General features: G+C 42.3%; 1 protein-coding gene and 1 long non-coding RNA gene across 3 annotated transcripts in view; both read right to left on the minus strand.

Annotated features, from left to right (window-relative positions):
- Positions 1-313: 313 nt before the first annotated feature.
- On the minus strand, positions 314-1,734 carry LOC116258669 (uncharacterized). The gene is made up of 2 exons (XR_004173778.2): positions 1,195-1,734; positions 314-1,069 (listed from the first exon to the last, which is right to left on the minus strand). It is a non-coding gene; the product is annotated as an uncharacterized LOC116258669 (long non-coding RNA).
- A 369-nt stretch (positions 1,735-2,103) lies between these two features.
- The window catches only part of LOC116258667 (putative DUF21 domain-containing protein At3g13070, chloroplastic), a 59,769-nt gene continuing 44,888 nt past the window's right edge, over positions 2,104-16,984 (minus strand). For both annotated transcript variants that reach the window (XM_031635957.2, XM_031635958.2), the window contains exons 13-14: positions 3,197-3,370; positions 2,104-2,456 (exon numbers count right to left, since the gene is read on the minus strand). In XM_031635957.2, the coding sequence (XP_031491817.1) occupies positions 2,205-2,456; positions 3,197-3,370 (426 nt within the window). In that variant the 3' untranslated portion in view covers positions 2,104-2,204. The remainder of the gene's footprint in view (positions 2,457-3,196; positions 3,371-16,984) is intronic.

Raw genomic sequence — 16,984 nt, forward strand, 5'->3', positions numbered from 1 at the left:
AGGGCACTGATTTTTATGGATTACCCCACGAACTTCTCGTCCTTCTTTTCCCTTCTTTTGGCTTTCCTTTTCAGTGGTGTCCTATTTTTTATACTTTATTCAGCCCCAATGACGAAACATTTTTCGCACTCAGTAGACAAGGGATCATAACCATCAGAGTGGAAAGCAGGTGCAAGAAGCAATAAGCCTCTTTAGAAAAAGGAAAAGGAATGCTTGGCGGCGTTAAGCATGAGACACAAAGGAAAAGACCGAAGGAGAACGGAACAACAGTAAGAAGGGCTAGAAAACAATACAAAATTGCAGTCAACAAATATTGTAAATCATTTTCTTGCCAGAACCTTTGTCTAAGCATACACAAGCTCTATAAGGAGCGCATATCTTCCAAAAAGTAAGCGATATTTCTCACAACCCAAGAGAACGGGTTTTCTCTTTCGAGCAAAATACTTTCCTTGGAAATCAGAAGACTCAAATGTGGAGTTACAAGGATTTATGAAGAATTAATCTTTATAAGAGGCTGAAGACTGCCATCAGTACAAGGACACACTAAATCCATGGTTGCCAGAAACAGGATTAGCATAGATCTGATAACCGAGATCCTTAATTAATTTTTGATATGGTTGACGTGCTTGTCACCAGATCAAACAGGCAAAAGTAGACGAGGAAAAGCAAGCGATGAGACTCAGGTACACTCTGCGAGACAAGCGGCGCTGAGTGGGACGAGGCATGAAGTGCATGATCAATCAAGAATCCTATGTCAATCAAAACACTCGAAAAAAGTTAATCAGGTATTGAGAACAAAAAGGCAGGAAGGTCAGACACGATTAATTGGCCGTGTTATGAACCAACATTAACATGGGAAAAGGCAGCGAGGAAAAGAGTACAAAGATAGGAGAAAGCAAGAGAAACAAGACCAAGAGCTACGGCCTCAACCCCCTCGCTCCATGCTATGTCCGTCCAAGCTGCAACATTACAAATGTGGTGGGGTCATCCATCACTTCGACCAAAATATCGTCCTCTAAATTTATTCCATCCTGTTTCCCCCTCCCCCTGTCTCATCTGCTCCTCCACGCTACATACATTATTGGGAAATTTACCAAACAATCAAGTTACAGTATTTAACAAAACGACACACACCATGAAGACCTTACTCTCTCACAGAAAAACTATTTTCCTACAAATTACAGAACTACCCACCTGTTTTCTTGTATCAGAGCAAAGATTATGCTGGCAATTTCTGCCTTGCCATCTTGCTATCATCTTCATCTTCGTGCTTTTGCAGCTTTCTGCAAAGGATAGGCAACAGTTTGGTAATTTGTGAGGAATTTTATTCCCTGGGGCAAAACCGAAGACCAAGGCAAAGGAATTGGGAGCAAGGCGACAAGGACAATGTTCCAATCATTATTCTCCATTTGGAGCCCTTCCAAATATAAGGCTCCAGGCCTGCTTTGGATCTTCTTCCACTTTCTTCCTACGAAACGCAAATGCCTTCATCTCATGCCCACCAAACCAAATCTTTCACTTTGACACCCACAACGCCATCCGCCAAGCATTTCCTCATGCACCTTTAGTTATTATTCAACGTCCTACCTTACACGCTTGTATCTATAAATACAAAGCCAAATTCCTCGGCATCCCACAGCCCTAGTCACACATCTCATTCTTTGAATACGTCTACCATCATCACCACCACTATCATCCTACTGCCACTAAAATTATACGTCATTCCTGCATTGATGGGCAGGCAAAATGATTCTGCAGTGCTGCACTCATCCATCGCTCTCTTGCAGGAAAGATTTAGACAGTTGCAGAGGATAAAAGAAATGAGGGTGGAGAGGGAGCTGCTGAAATCTTTTTCAGACAAGGAAAGAAGGGCCTCGATGTGCTGTGATTCCTCAGCCGTAAACCTGCCAGATCAAATTCTACTTCACATGACTCCAGAGGCACATGTCAATCACTATGGTTCACAAAGCAAGCATCTCATCTTCCAGCCCACGGAGATGACAGAATTTGCATCGTCACAGTCAGAGAGAGCAGCTGCAGGACTTGGCCTGAATAGAACCACCCACTATTTCGATGATTCAGAGGTTGATACATCCCTTCATCTGTAAACAACATGAACTATTTTTTTTCTTTTTTTTTTAAACTTTTCTTTTTAGTTTTTTCCTCATCATGGTTAGGAAATGAAAGAGGGTGTGGAACTGTAGCTACTGCTTGCTGTTATTGTCAAAGTCCTCAATGATACAATCAATAAGAGGGCCTTCGGCAAGGCAGCCCTCTACTTTCTTCTGAATTGGAAGTTCAGCACTTTCAGTCTTGTCCATGTCCTCATCATTACATTTTCTTTTTATGATTCTTGGGACTACTCGAGTAACTGATGTAGCGTTAAGATTGGTAACATCCTCATTTATTCTTTCAAAACGAACTGCACTCACCTTTCTTGCATTTCCAGCCAATATCTGCAGAAGTATAAGCTTGAAATTAGTGAAGGTAATTAACAATATCGACGCAAAATTTTTTGTTCCATCTTTACATCAAACACCAACTATTTCACTGCACCTTGAGTCAAGCTAACAAACTTCATTACACTTAAAGCTATAGGACTTTTTCATCAGGAAAACCAACCCAATCTAATAGACAACCATAATTATCAAGAATTCCATCACAAGGGGTTTCAAATATTCAGCACCTTTCCGGAAATAGACTTCTATCATATCAAGCTTATGACCTCTGTAACCTACTATACACGAACCAAGATGAAAATAGAAACTAAATTCATTTGTATCTCACCTTTACATCCATCTTGAAATAAAATGACATATTTTACATGCTTCACTTTAACAAGGAAAACCATCAGGCTTCTGGTAGATCATTATCAACAAAATGGTGCAATCAATGGCACTAGTCAATTTTATCTAGGCTAAGTTTAATTAAAAATCTCCCAAGAGGAAGACAATGAAGGCCAAATTACAATATTTTTATTTGTAATCTTGTAGGAACAAGAAAAATACAAGGCAGATACAGGCAATTAATATGAATCAACCACTGAAAATTTTTGGCGAGAAGAAGGCTCCTTACATGCATAATTAGAGACAAATTTAGATATTATATAACAAACTGTTACTGACCAAAACATGATGAGACTCTTAACATAAGACCAAAGTGCATTACGCATCAACAAAAGTAGTCAGGAGGATACCTCAAGCTTAAATGTTTGATGCTTCTCCTTGTGATTATCAGATTCAACATCGACGTGTTCATCATTTTCTTCAAGACTTGCATTTTCAAGCTTAACTTTAATACTCTCACCAGTTCTCGGAATATATCCAAAAGATTCGCAAACAAAACCAGACACAGTCTCATACTGATGACCCTGTTACAGCAATGAAGATAGAAGATTAAAATCTAAAAATGGAAAACTTGGCAAAGCAATAGGAACTTTAAAAACATTTACTGACAGGTAAACTCATTGAAAAATCCACACAACGTATGTGATACTGAAGAAAACCATGAAACAGTAATGAATAAACTACAACATTTAAATATTCTCAGAGATGCCGCAGGCGTGAAGGCAAAAAAATTCCAAAACAAGGACTTCATGACAGAGTTGCATTTCCAGAAGAGATAAATTTTTCAAAATTTTTATGAAGATGAGTAGTATCAGGATGAACCGCTGAAGTAACGATTTCAAGCAAAATATATATAACGATACAAACGAATTCAGAAACTTACACTGTTAATTCCCTGGACAAGAGGCCCAGCCATATTGTATGGCATATTGGTAACGAAGTAAATAAATTTTTTAACTTGGCCTAGGTGATCGGTTGTTACTTCTTAGTTAAGGTCATAACCCACGACAACTCAGCAACACACACAATAAGCAGTTCACTTCAGGACCCCACCTCCTTGGGAGCTGGATGCCAGCCGAGATGGATCTGGGGGATGACCTAGACAGTCCACTTCAAATACATTGGCAAGGGGTTCAAAGGCTAAGCTACTGAAAAATAAAGAAGAAGAAAGTGAAGACGCTAGTATGAATGATTAAAAGATAGAACAAGTGAGGGAGCAAGAGCTCCAGAACAAAAAAAGGGTGCTAGTTTTTTCCTATTCATTCAAAGGTAACTTGACCTTCAAGGCCTTCGAAGAGTACGTCAAGTTGGCATTAATGAATTACGCAGGATAGATTTCAAAAAGGTGGTAATTAACTACCTGTGCTACTAGTCTTTTCAAAGGGTTAATCCACCCTGGTTCCATTAGGCATATCTATAACCATTACACAGTTCCTCTACTAATCAATCACGTAGGTAGATACTCAGCTTGTCCAGTTGAATAGTGTTTTGAATTTGAAGGACTTCAACACTCACTCATACCAGAGAATCAAACCTGTTTAAGCAAGGCAGTTGAAACTAGATGAATGATCACTTCATAGTGTGATGTCTCAAGGCTCCATAGTGTGATGTTTTGACTTCAATTACAGATCCTTAAGCTTCATTTTCTTTGATTTTGAATAGTGATAATAAATGGAAAGAAATCCTTTCCCTTTGTCTTTACTGCTCCATCAGAGGCCTTTGACCAAGGTGTATGTAAACAGTTACAAAAGGACTGACAAAGAGGAGAATGAGACGAACGAATCGAGAGGTCAGTCAGGCTTACCAAGGGAAAGCTGCAAAGCTGGAACAAGTGGAAAAGCAATCAACTGAGCATGTCTCCCACACATGAGTTTCTAATCCATGAACTTCATAGATTGCACATGTGAAGAGGGTAAGTAAGTCTAGAGAAGAGGGAAGGACAAGGGTCTGAAGATCCTATAAACTCTCTTGAGTTGGTCATCCTTCTACCTCCCTAACTGATTCTCTCTTGGACCTGTCTTTGATCTAGAATACCTTTCTTTGCATGTGTGCTTTTTCTTAATAATTTTAATAATGTATACACAAGGAGAGATCTGCTTAACTCATGGCTCCAGAAATCTTAAATGAAACTATCATCTCCACATTTTTTTTCTTGCAAAACCAACAACATGAACAGAAACTCCATGTCAAAACCTAATGTTCCATGTCTACTGGAAAGTCTGGATAAAAAGATTGAAAAAGAGAAACATAATAATTAGTTTCCGAACAGCTGTCATGATTCACAACTTGAGGTAATTTTTTCCGCAAGACATTTCAAATTCAAACTCCTCTATCACTTGTTCCACAGGCCACAGTCTAATAGGCTAATACTTTCTTAAAACTGCTTTCACACCAGGACATTGGTAGACAAAACAAAGAATTTCAATGCGTACATCAGACTTATTAACAGGTACAAATACAGTTTATACAATCTACCACACTGAAGAAACAACTGATTTTTACATTGATGCCAAGGGTTGAAAAACAGCACTTATCCGTAAGTGTTAGCTGTGATGAAAAAGAAACCTGGAGATATGAGTACCAATAAGGGTGACCTATGCTCCTCTCTTTCTCTCTAGTCTGTATATCTAGGATCTTTAAATCATCCTAATCAATGTCTCAATGCATTTTGTCAAAACTGTAACCATAGAGATGCATGTAAAATGTCAGAATGTAGGAACAAAAGATTTGTGAAAATATGATGCAAAGATCAGGCTGTTTGAGCCGAGCAAGCAGATATGAAGGTGAGTACTGAGAAACATAAGCTTTCTTCTGCACTTTCGTCATTGTGGGTCGATCTGATGTTGCTGTCTCCGTCAAATATGAAGGTGAAAACTGAGAAGTCACATTGCAGCCTGAGACAACTCTTGCAGATGCAGTCATCACCTGATCCTCAATTGTTAAGTCGTGTGCTTTTTTTTTGGGGGGAGGACACTGCATTGAATTATTTTTGGGACCAATTACTTCATCTGTTAATGGGCCCATTTTCGCTAGCTGATTTCGAGATTTTTTTGCTGGTTGTTGGAACTTTTGGTAGCAATCGTCCATATGAGCCTAACTTTTCTTTCATATCTGGTCCTATTTCTATTGCTGTTGTAGTGTTGTGGTGTTTTGCTTCAAATCTGTCGCTTTCAGATCTGAATTTCTTCTTCTGTGGCTTGAGTTACAGTTGAATTCTGTTCAGTCACTGACATTTTCTGGTTCAGATCGGTTCAGTTCTCTGCATTTTATTTCCTAATTATCTATAGTTATCTCAGACACAGGTTCAGCAGAAAATTCAGTCATGGGGGTGAGGATACAAGGTATTTGCAAACCCATTTTCATATGGGTCTTTAGAGAAATTATGAAACAACTATGAATGATGGTCCAGAACATTTATAATTTTGGTTTCAGGGCTTGACCGTGAGCATATTTTCCTTGAACCTGAACCTGCCAATAAGACATGAATGCACAGAGGATAATGACGAAGTTATGTCTTGGATCATGAACAGTATTCAACCACATATTACAGATGGTCTTATTTTCTGCTTTCCAGCCAAGGGGATGTGGGAAAATTTGAGAGATTTCCTACTCCCAACATACAAATGTTAGTTGCATTCTACAGATTGAACATGAAATCTTTTAAGTTCCGTTGCAAAGACTGCCAAGGGCCCCATCTTTTATTAACAAAATTGACTATTTACAATGTACAAAAAACGTAGGGGGAATACCCAGACATCAGGGTCAAGTATCCCATTTTAGTCTTGACCTAATAGGGCAAGGCTTCAACAAAATTTCAATCACTTTGCAAAGGGGATTAGAATTAGTGATTGTAACAAGCTTTCTGCAGCAGAAGAAAGTGGAGTTAGCATCCTAAGCTTCGGACGGAAATTTCAGCATCTTCCTAAAACGATGTCTCCGGTGCTTAGGGCCTACAGTCGGTTGGACAGCACTGTCCACACAGCAAAATCTGAGAGAGCCTCAACGATATCCATATACAGCGAGAAGAGTTGTACTGTCTCATCGTGACTAGACCTGCAACAATGTTCTGGCTAATCTGAGTTGAGAATCCCGTAAGTTGGTATGAAACAGCCTAGTGGATGTAGAATTGCAATCTGTGGACAAAAGGTCCTAGACAAAGTCTAATGTTGTCATCTGCATCAATTCCGGTAGTGAGACAAAGCATGACCTGTCTAGATAAATCTTGTTGACAAACAGATTGTCCCAAATCAGGTGGACATCCTTCCAAAGTGCTGACGTAAACCTGTGTGGAAGAGGGAGGGCTTCACCATGTGTAACACGATTTCGCAACTTCCAGATATTTCCTATTGCCATAGGGAGGACAGCACGTCTTATATCACCCTTCCACCCTCTTGTATAGCTGTTATCTACCCATTTCATGAAGGTTTCTGTTAGAATATGTTGCTGTGGGAACCGGATCCATTCCTGGACCCGGTTCTATGGGGCGCGGGTACCGAGGCGGGCTCGGTACCCTAGGCGGCTTCTCCTCTCTCCCTCTTTATATTGTCACTTGTGTTTAGTGTTGAATTAAGTGAAATATAATTTTCTCTCTCCTAGGGTTGCGGTGTGCCCCTAGGTCAGAGCCTCCCCGTGGTTTTTCACCTCTTTCTGAGGTTTTCCACGTAGATTGTGTGTTCGTTCTCCACTCTCTCTCTTTGTGGTTCGTGTTTCTACATGGTATCAGAGCCAGCGGAGTTGGAGAAGCGTTTTTTCCGAGGATCGTCAAGTTTTTTCGTCGCCCGACGCCGTTGAAGTTCCGGCGCCGCCGCTGCTGCCCGTGTGACGTCGCCCTGCTCTGCCGCCGCTGTCCTTTGTTCCGCCGCCGCCGTCCTCTGTTCCGGCGTCGCTGCTGCCCTTGTGACGTCGCCCTGCTCTGCCGCCGCCGTCCTCTGTTCCGCCGCCGCCGTCCTCTGTTACGCCTCCGCGGTCCTCCGTTCGCCCCGTTCTTTGTTCCTGCCACCGTGGGTGGCCTCTGTGTTGCGCCGTCGCCTGCTTCCCGTTGCCGCTGCCTCATTCCCGCCGCCGTCGCCGCTGCCTCCTTCCCGTCGCCGTTGCCTCATTCCCGCTGCTGTGCCTCTTGTTGCTGTGTGCTTGTTTGTGATGGCAGAAGCGATGGGGACTCAAAAAGATGCCGTTCTTGACACGGGCAACGCCTCCAAGACTGAGAACGTGCCGATCCAGGTCACCTCCATCCGTCTGACCAAGGACAATTACCTATCTTGGTCTGCCGCTCTCGAGATTGGGATTACTAGCCGTGGGCGTCTCTCTTACATCACTGGCGACAAACCTGCGCCCATCAAATCTGATCCTCAATGGGCGACGTGGGCGTTGGAGGACAGCCAAGTGAAGGTGTGGATTATCAGCTCCGTGTCATCCGATATTCAGCCCCTCATTCTGCGGAAGCCGACCTCTTTTGATATGTGGACTGTGCTTGCAAAGATGTATGGTCGCAAGAAGAGACATTTGCGCACCTATCAGATTAAACGCAGTATTTACTCTCTGACACAGGGTGATTTGTCTGTTGCTGCCTTCTATGCTGCCCTGAAGACCAAGTGGGAGGAGTTAGATTATCATGTGACTGATGAGTGGACATGCGGTTCAGATCATTCCCTCTACTGGGAAAAGGAATGGATGGACCGTACGTTTCTGTTTCTGGGAGGCCTGCGGGATGAATTTGAGTCTATTCGTAGCCAGATTCTTAATGGTGATGAGATTCCGGGGATAGAGGAAGTATATGCTCGTGTTGAGTCTGAAGAACAACGTCGCCAGGTGATGCATCTTGACACCGGTCATGGCCCTTCTGCCTTTGTCAGCCGTGCCTCAGGGACTGGGCAGCGTCCTGCCCGACATTGCACTCATTGCCACAAGTTGGGGCATTCGGTGGATTTCTGTTGGGATCTTCATCCCGAGAAGAGACTGGTCAGAGGTCGTCCTCCCTTTGGCAAGCGTAGCCCTTCTGTGTCTGATTCCAGTCAGAGCAATTCTTCTAGTGGTGCAAAGTCCAAGTTGTCCCCTGCTCAACTCAAGGAGCTACAGGCGTACATCAGCCGTCTATCTACTACCCCTGAGGAGTCCTCCACGTCTGAAGGGGCTCAGCTAGCCCAAGCTCTCGTTGCCTCGACTGATCAAGGTAACCCTTCTCTTGGTGATTGGATTGTTGATAGTGGAGCCACTCACCACATGACAGGGGACTCTAAACTCTTTCAAGAATATCAACTTTCCTCTGGCAAGCAACGCGTGTCTATGGCAGATGGGTCTTCTATCTCTGTGGCTGGGAAAGGGAGCTTGTCCCTGTTGAACAAATACCGTCTCCACAATGCCCTGCATGTTCCAAATATTCCTGTGAACTTACTCTCTGTCAGCAGTATTACTAAAGAATTAAACTGTAATCTGATTTTCTCTGCTGATCATTGTTCCCTGCAGGACTTGGTGACGGGGAAGAAGATTAGGATTGGTTCGGTTACTGATGGGCTCTACAGGCTGCCGGTACAAGTTGCTTCAGCATTGATTTCTGCCACGAGTGGTCACTTGTCTGGTGTGAACGATAGATCTACTGTTCTGCGATGGCACGAGCGTCTTGGACATCTACCCTTCCAGTTAATAAAGAAGTTATTTCCTCATTTGTTTGCTTCTGTCTCAATTGACTCCTTCGCTTGTGAAGTGTGTCAATTGGCTAAACATGTCAGGGCTTCGTACCCTATTTCTTTGAATAAAACCACTCATCCGTTTGCCTTAGTTCATTCCGATGTTTGGGGTCCTTCTGGAGTACCCACGTGTGGTGGTTGTCACTATTTTTTGACGCTTATTGATGATTACTCTAGATGTACGTTCGTGTACTTGTTGCGAGAACGTAGTGAGGTTCCAGCAGTTGTGAAAAACTTTGTTGCCTTTGTTGAGACTCAATTCCATACTACTGTTCAAGCTTTCCGTACGGATAATGCAAGGGAATATGTCTCCCAATCCCTTGATGAATTCTTGAAAGGCAAGGGTATTGTTCATGAAACCTCTTGTAGTTATACCCCTCCTCAAAATGGTATAGCTGAACGTAAAAATCGTCATCTATTGAATGTTACCCGGGCCATTATGTTCCAACGTCATGTCCCAAAGCGGTATTGGGGTGATGCACTTCTCACTAGTGCACATCTCATTAACCGTATGCCTACTAGGGTGTTGGATGGTCAGTCTCCTTATTCTACCCTGTGGCCCACTCAGAATCCGTGGCCTCTTACTCCTCGTGTCTTTGGGTGCAGTTGTTTTGTGCATAATCATAGCCCTACTCTCAAAAAACTTGATCCCCGGTCTATTAAAGGAGTTTTCTTGGGGTACTCTTCCACTCAGAAGGGGTATAAATGTGTGGATCCTACTACTTCCAAAGTGTATGTTTCGAGGGATGTCACATTTCATGAACATGAGTCATATTTTTCGGTGAATCCTCTTCAGGGGGAGTGTCTTGGGAACAAAGGGGAAGAGTATTCCTCTAATCAGCTAATTCAGTTTATGGAGTTTTTGGATTACAAGGTTAGTCCCAGTGTGATTGACACGGTCACGGTCAGTAATGAGAAGGGCAGCCATATGGAAGGGGTCACGGTGGATGCTCAGCCCATTGTTGCCCGGGATCACTTGTTTGGCCAGGTTTATGTCAGAAAGGAAAAAGCTACAGTGGAAGATGTTGGTGATGAGGATAGAACCAATCCCAATCCTGTGATCTCCCCGGATGACCCAAGTCCATCGAATGAAGAGCTCCCCATTGCTGTGCGCAAAGGCACCAGGTCATGTACTTCTCACCTCGGTGGATGATGCTAAGGATGATCCCAAGTGGTTACATGCTATGACAGAGGAGATGGGTGCGTTAGCTAAGAACAAAACATGGGAAGTTGTTGATATCCCTAAAGGGACACACTTAGTTGGCTCTAAGTGGGTTTACAACGTGAAGTACAAACCTGATGGCACTGTAGATCGATATAAAGCTCGTTTGGTTGCAAAGGGGTTCAGCCAGAAGTATGGGATCGACTATCTTGAGACCTTTGCCCCTGTTGCAAAGTTGAAGACCGTGAGGGTTATTCTTGCTCTTGCTGTGCACAGGAAGTGGCGCATGGACCAGCTTGATGTTAAAAATGCGTTCTTGAACGGCCATCTGGAGGAAGAAGTCTATATGAGCATGCCTCCCGGGTATGTTCAAGAGGGAAAATGTTGTCACCTCAAGAAAGCTTTGTATGGCTTGAAGCAGTCGCCTAGAGCTTGGTTTGAGAGACTAAGGATCGTTATGAAGTCTACTGGGTACAAGCAAGGAAATGGAGATCATACCCTATTCATAAAGCAGAGAGGTGGTCTGGTGAGTCTTCTCCTTGTCTACGTTGATGATATGATTGTCACTGGCAGTGACGAAGAAGAAAACAGAAAGATGAAGGAGAGATTAGCTAAAGAATTCGACCTCAAGGATCTGGGTAAGCTGAGATACTTTCTGGGGATAGAGATTGCTCGATCAGAGACAGGGCTGGTTATGAATCAAAGGAAGTACACTCTTGACTTACTAAAGGAGACAGGCAAACTTGGTTGTAGGCCCTATCTTACTCCTATAGAGTCGGGAACTAAGATAAGTATCAAGACGGGCACTATTCTGGATGAGGAAGGAAAAGGGCGATATCAGAGGCTAGTAGGTAAGCTTATCTATCTTACTCTAACTCGCCCTGATATCACGTATGCGGTAAATGTGCTAAGTCAATTTATGCATGCTCCCACGGATTGTCACTGGAAGAGTGCAGAAAGAGTGTTGGGATATCTAAAGAATGACCCAGGAAAAGGACTGCTGTATGCTCGACAAGACAAACTTACTATTGAGGGCTACTCAGATGCAGATTGGGCAGGTTGCACTGACACAAGGAGGTCTACTACAGGGTATTGTATCTTTCTTGGAGGTAACCTAGTTGTTTGGAGAAGTAAGAGGCAAGAAGTATGTTCGAGGTCTAGTGCTGAGGCTGAGTACAGGGCTGTTGCAATGGGGGTTACAGAGATGCTGTGGCTGAAGATTCTTTTGACTGATATTGGTGTGGAACTGGGAGATAAAATGAAGATGTACTGTGACAACAAGTCTGCGATTAATCTTGCCAATAATCCAGTTCTACATGACATGACCAAACATGTGGAGATTGACCGTCATTTTATCCGGGAACGCATTGACTCAAAGGAGCTGATTCTGCCATATATGAAGTCTGAAGATCAAGTTGCAGACGTCCTAACTAAAGGGCTTTGTACTTCTTCATTCGAAAAGAATGTTAGCAAGCTTGGCATGTTTGACATGTATGCCAAGCTTGAGGGGGAGTGTTAGAATATGTTGCTGTGGGAACCGGATCCATTCCTGGACCCGGTTCTATGGGGCACGGGTACCGAGGCGGGCTCGGTACCCTAGGCGGCTTCTCCTCTCTCCCTCTTTATATTGTCACTTGTGTTTAGTGTTGAATTAAGTGAAATATAATTTTCTCTCTCCTAGGGTTGCGGTGTGCCCCTAGGTCAGAGCCTCCCCGTGGTTTTTCACCTCTTTCTGAGGTTTTCCACGTAGATTGTGTGTTCGTTCTCCACTCTCTCTCTTTGTGGTTCGTGTTTCTACAGTTTCAATAACACGATCTCCTAAAGGCAGGCCTCTCCCAAACTTTGAGCCTAGCCATTTCCAAAATTTCTTAGTCCAGCTACATTTAAGAAACAGGTGAGGTGCTGTTTCTTCCTCTTTCTTACATAAGACACATTGGTTTGCAAGTGGAAAGCCTTTTCTCTTACATCTATCAAAGGTAGCCAGCCTATTATGGGCCGCTAGAAAGGTGAACTATGCTGCATTAGGGGGTGCTTCTGAAGTCCAGATGTCGCTGTTCCATGCAGTTCTATTCCTTTTGATCCTAGTTGTCAAGGCGCCCAGGCAGTGCCTATTGCCTAGGTGGGACTAGGCGCGCCTAGGCAAAAAAGGCGACCTTTTTATTTTTTGGTTTTTTTAGTTATGTTAACCATTACATAATAAAATTATGTAGTTACTGACTGAACTGTAAGCTTCTATTCCAAGTAAAACTTGAAAAACTGTTATGTTTTGTTCTATTCTAATTGAATGATTATACTTTCTAAGTTGTTACGTTGAGAAGTAGAGAAAGGTAGCAGTCCAAAAAAACGTACGGCTGCTCCTGTTTTCATTAGACTAAATAGGATTAGGGTTAAGACTAACCCTTTACATAAAGAGTCCACCAAAATATTAAAAATTCAGAAAGCTACCTAATACTAAATACCAAAACACATAACACTTTAAATATCAAAAAGCAACACGTTTTCTCAACACTCCCCCTCAAGCTGGAGCATAGATGTCTATCATGCTCAGCTTGCTACAACACTTCATGAAATTGGATATTGGAAGAGTTTTGGTAAATATGTCGGCAGGTTGGTCTTCGGAAGCAACATACTCAGTAGAGATAATCCCTGCTTGGACTAAGTCTCTAATGTAATGACAATCAACTTCAATATGTTTGGTCCGCTCGTAGAAGACCGGATTATTTGCTATGTAAGTAGCCGCTTTATTATCACATTGCATTTTTATAGGCAGCTCAACCTGAATTCCAAGACCTTCTAGCATGCCTTTCACCCATGTTATCTCAGTGGCTGTTTGGGCCATGGCTCGATATTCTGACTCTGCACTTGATCGAGCAACAACAGCTTGTTTTTTACTTCTCCAAGAGACTAAGTTGCCACCAACAAAGATACAAAATCCCATAGTGGACTTTCTGTCATCAACTAAGCCTGCATAATCTGCATCAGAGTAAGCTTCTATCTGAAGTGAGGTGCTTCTTCTAAATAATAGACTCTTTCCCGGGGAGCCTTTTAGAAATTTCAATAATAACAGAGCTGCATCCCAATGGGCTTTCCTCGGCTTGTCCACAAATTGGCTTAGTTTTCCCACAACAAAGGATATATCAGGTCTAGTAATTGTTACATATAATAGCTTTCCAATGAGAGACCGATATGATTTGCAATCAACAGGCTCAGATTTGTCATCATATAAATGAGTGCGAGAATTCATAGGTATAGAAGCTGGTTTAGTTCTAGTCATACATGTTTCGTGAAGCAAATCAAGAACATATTTTCTTTGAGAAAGGACTAGACCTTCTTTGCTCCTTGCCGCTTCTATCCCCAAGAAGTAACGTAGAAGCCAAGATCTTTAGTAATAAAATGTTGCTGCAAATATTCCTTTGTGTCTTGTATTTCTTGTTCATTGTCACCAATTAAAATAATATCATCCACATATACCACTATAACAACTATACCTTTGGAGGTCCTTTTTATGAACAATGAATGGTCTAGAGGCGATCTCTGAAACTCAAACTTAAACACAACGTCACACAACTTCTGAAACCATGCTCTAGGACTCTGTTTCAAACCATATATAGCCTTCTTTAACAGACATAACTTGGTACACTCCCCCTGTTTCTCAAAGCCGGGTGGTTGCTGCATATAGGCTACTTCAGTTAAATCCCCATAAAGAAAGGCATTTTTAATATCAAGTTGGTACATGTTCCAACCATAATGAACTGCAATAGATATAATAAGTCGTATAGTGCCCAAACGTGCCACAGGAGAGAAGGTTTCAAAGAAGTCAACACCATATGTCTGTGTGTACCCTTTTGCTACCAAACGTGCCTTGTAGCGCTCAACTGTACCATCTGAGTTGTACTTGATAGTGAAAACTCATTTCGAGCCAACAATATCTACCCATAAGGAGGTTCAACGAGATCCCAAGTGTGACGAGATATTAGAGAATCCAACTCCTCCTTCATAGCCTAGTACCACTTAGAGTCCAACATAGCTTGTTCATGTGAAATAGGAATGGATGTAGCTGACAAGGCATCAATGAATTTGCGCATATGATTTCCTACATGAGCTGTACAAACAAACTTAGAAAGAAGATGAATTGTACATTGTCTAATCCCTTTACGCAGAGCAATAGGTAATTCATCAGGAACTGGAGCATTAAGGGAACAGTCAGGCATGTTATGCAATTCAAAACTACTTACCTCCTGAGAGCAAGATGGTGCTGGGTCATTAGATGATGGATTTCTTCTTGAATATGTAAGAGGAGGATCTTTAAACCGAGGGATGGAGGGTGATGATGAACAAGGAAGGGACTCAAGAGGAATTGGAGGAATTGGAAGTGGAACCGAAGATGGCATCTCAGACTTAGGATTTGAAGGACTTGCAAGAAAGAATGAGATGACTCGAGAAAGGTTACATCGGCATTGACAAACTCTCGATTAGATATAGGATCAAGGCATCGATACCCCTTTTGATTTTTAGAGTATCTCACAAACACACATTTACTTGCTTGAGCAGCCAGTTTATCTCGATTGGGACCAAGTTTATGGACAAAGCATGTGCACCCAAATATACGTGGGGGTAACGAAAATAAAGCTCTATTTGGGTATAGAAGAAAGAATGAGATGACTCGAGAAAGGTTACATCGGCATTGACAAACTCTCGATTAGATATAGGATCAAGGCATCGATACCCCTTTTGATTTTTAGAGTATCCCACAAACACACATTGACTTGCTTGAGCAGCCAGTTTATCTCGATTGGGACCAAGTTTATGGACAAAGCATGTGCACCCAAATATACGTGGGGGTAACGAAAATAAAGCTCTATTTGGGTATAGAATTTGTATTGGAATTTTGTTGTCTATGGAAGATGATGGCATTCTATTTATTAGGTAACATTCAGTCAAAATTGCATCTTCCCAAAATTTGGAAGGCATATGAAAATGAATCATGATGGTGTGGGCTACATCCAACAAATGGCGATGTTTTCTTTCAACTACACCATTCTGTTGAGATGTGTGAGGGCATGTAAAATGTGGAACAATACCAAGGGATTTGTAGAATTCAAATAAATGAGAGGATTTGAACTCGAGAGCATTATCAGTGCGAACAACCTTGACACAAGAATTAAATTGAGTTTTTATTTCCAATATGAAAGATTTCAAGATACAAGGAGCTTCAGTTCTGTCTTTCATCAAAAACACCCAAGTGACACGAGAGAAATTATCAACAATGGAAAGATAATGACGAGACGACAACCGACTTGCAACCCGACGAGGCCCCCAAACATCAACATGAACTAAATCAAATAGACATTGACTAGACTGACTTTGACTCGATGGAAAGGAAGTACGACTATGCTTGCCCAGTTGACAAGCTTCACACTCGATAGACGTTGTGGAAGAGATTTGAGAACACAGCAGCCGAAGTTTAGGGAATGAAGGATGACCCAATCTGAGATGCCACTGGAAGGCACTTGAAGTAGAATCAACATGGAATGACGCCTCCTTAGGGGATGTATCCAAGATGTATATTCCATCTATCTCATGGCCTCCACCAATCTTCCTCCCAGTCGATAGATCCTGAAATACACAAGTACCCGAGTCAAAAATAACTCTGCAATTCATCTCTTTAGTTAGTTTGTTTATAGATAATAAATTCTTCGGGAATTCAAGAGCATATAACACATCATGAACATGCAAAGAAGGAGAAAGATAAACATCTCCACGTCCTTCAACTGGCGATAGTCTTCCATCCGCCAAACGAACATGTTGAGGAGAATCAATTTTCTGTAGGTTTAAAATACTAACATCTCCACAAAAGTGTTTAGATGCTCCAGAATCAATTATCCAACAACCTTTAGAAGTAGTGTTACCTGCAGAGTATGCTGAACTTGTGACAACTGTAGATGCCAATGAGGTAGAAGGAGTAGCATTAGACCTATGCTCCATAATTAAATCAATTTCAGCTGGACTTAAATTAAGAGATGCAGCATCTACGGAAGCAGCAGTGGGACAGGATGTGTATTTGGAGTAGAGTTGGATGAAGATGTCACAGACGAAGAAGTGGATGAGTTAGGTTTACCCACTTTATTCCAGCACCTATCCTCTAGGTGACCAAGACGACCACAATATGTGCACTAAAGTCTTCCACGTCCTCCAGGGCCTCGGCCTCTTCCTCTACCACGGAAAGAGTATAGACCACCTCTTCCTCCTCCAAATGAGGCAAGGGCAGATGGCTGCGAGTTGTTCGAGGATGG

This window comes from Nymphaea colorata, chromosome 8 (assembly GCF_008831285.2).
Source record: "Nymphaea colorata isolate Beijing-Zhang1983 chromosome 8, ASM883128v2, whole genome shotgun sequence".
Classification (NCBI taxonomy): domain Eukaryota; kingdom Viridiplantae; phylum Streptophyta; class Magnoliopsida; order Nymphaeales; family Nymphaeaceae; genus Nymphaea; species Nymphaea colorata.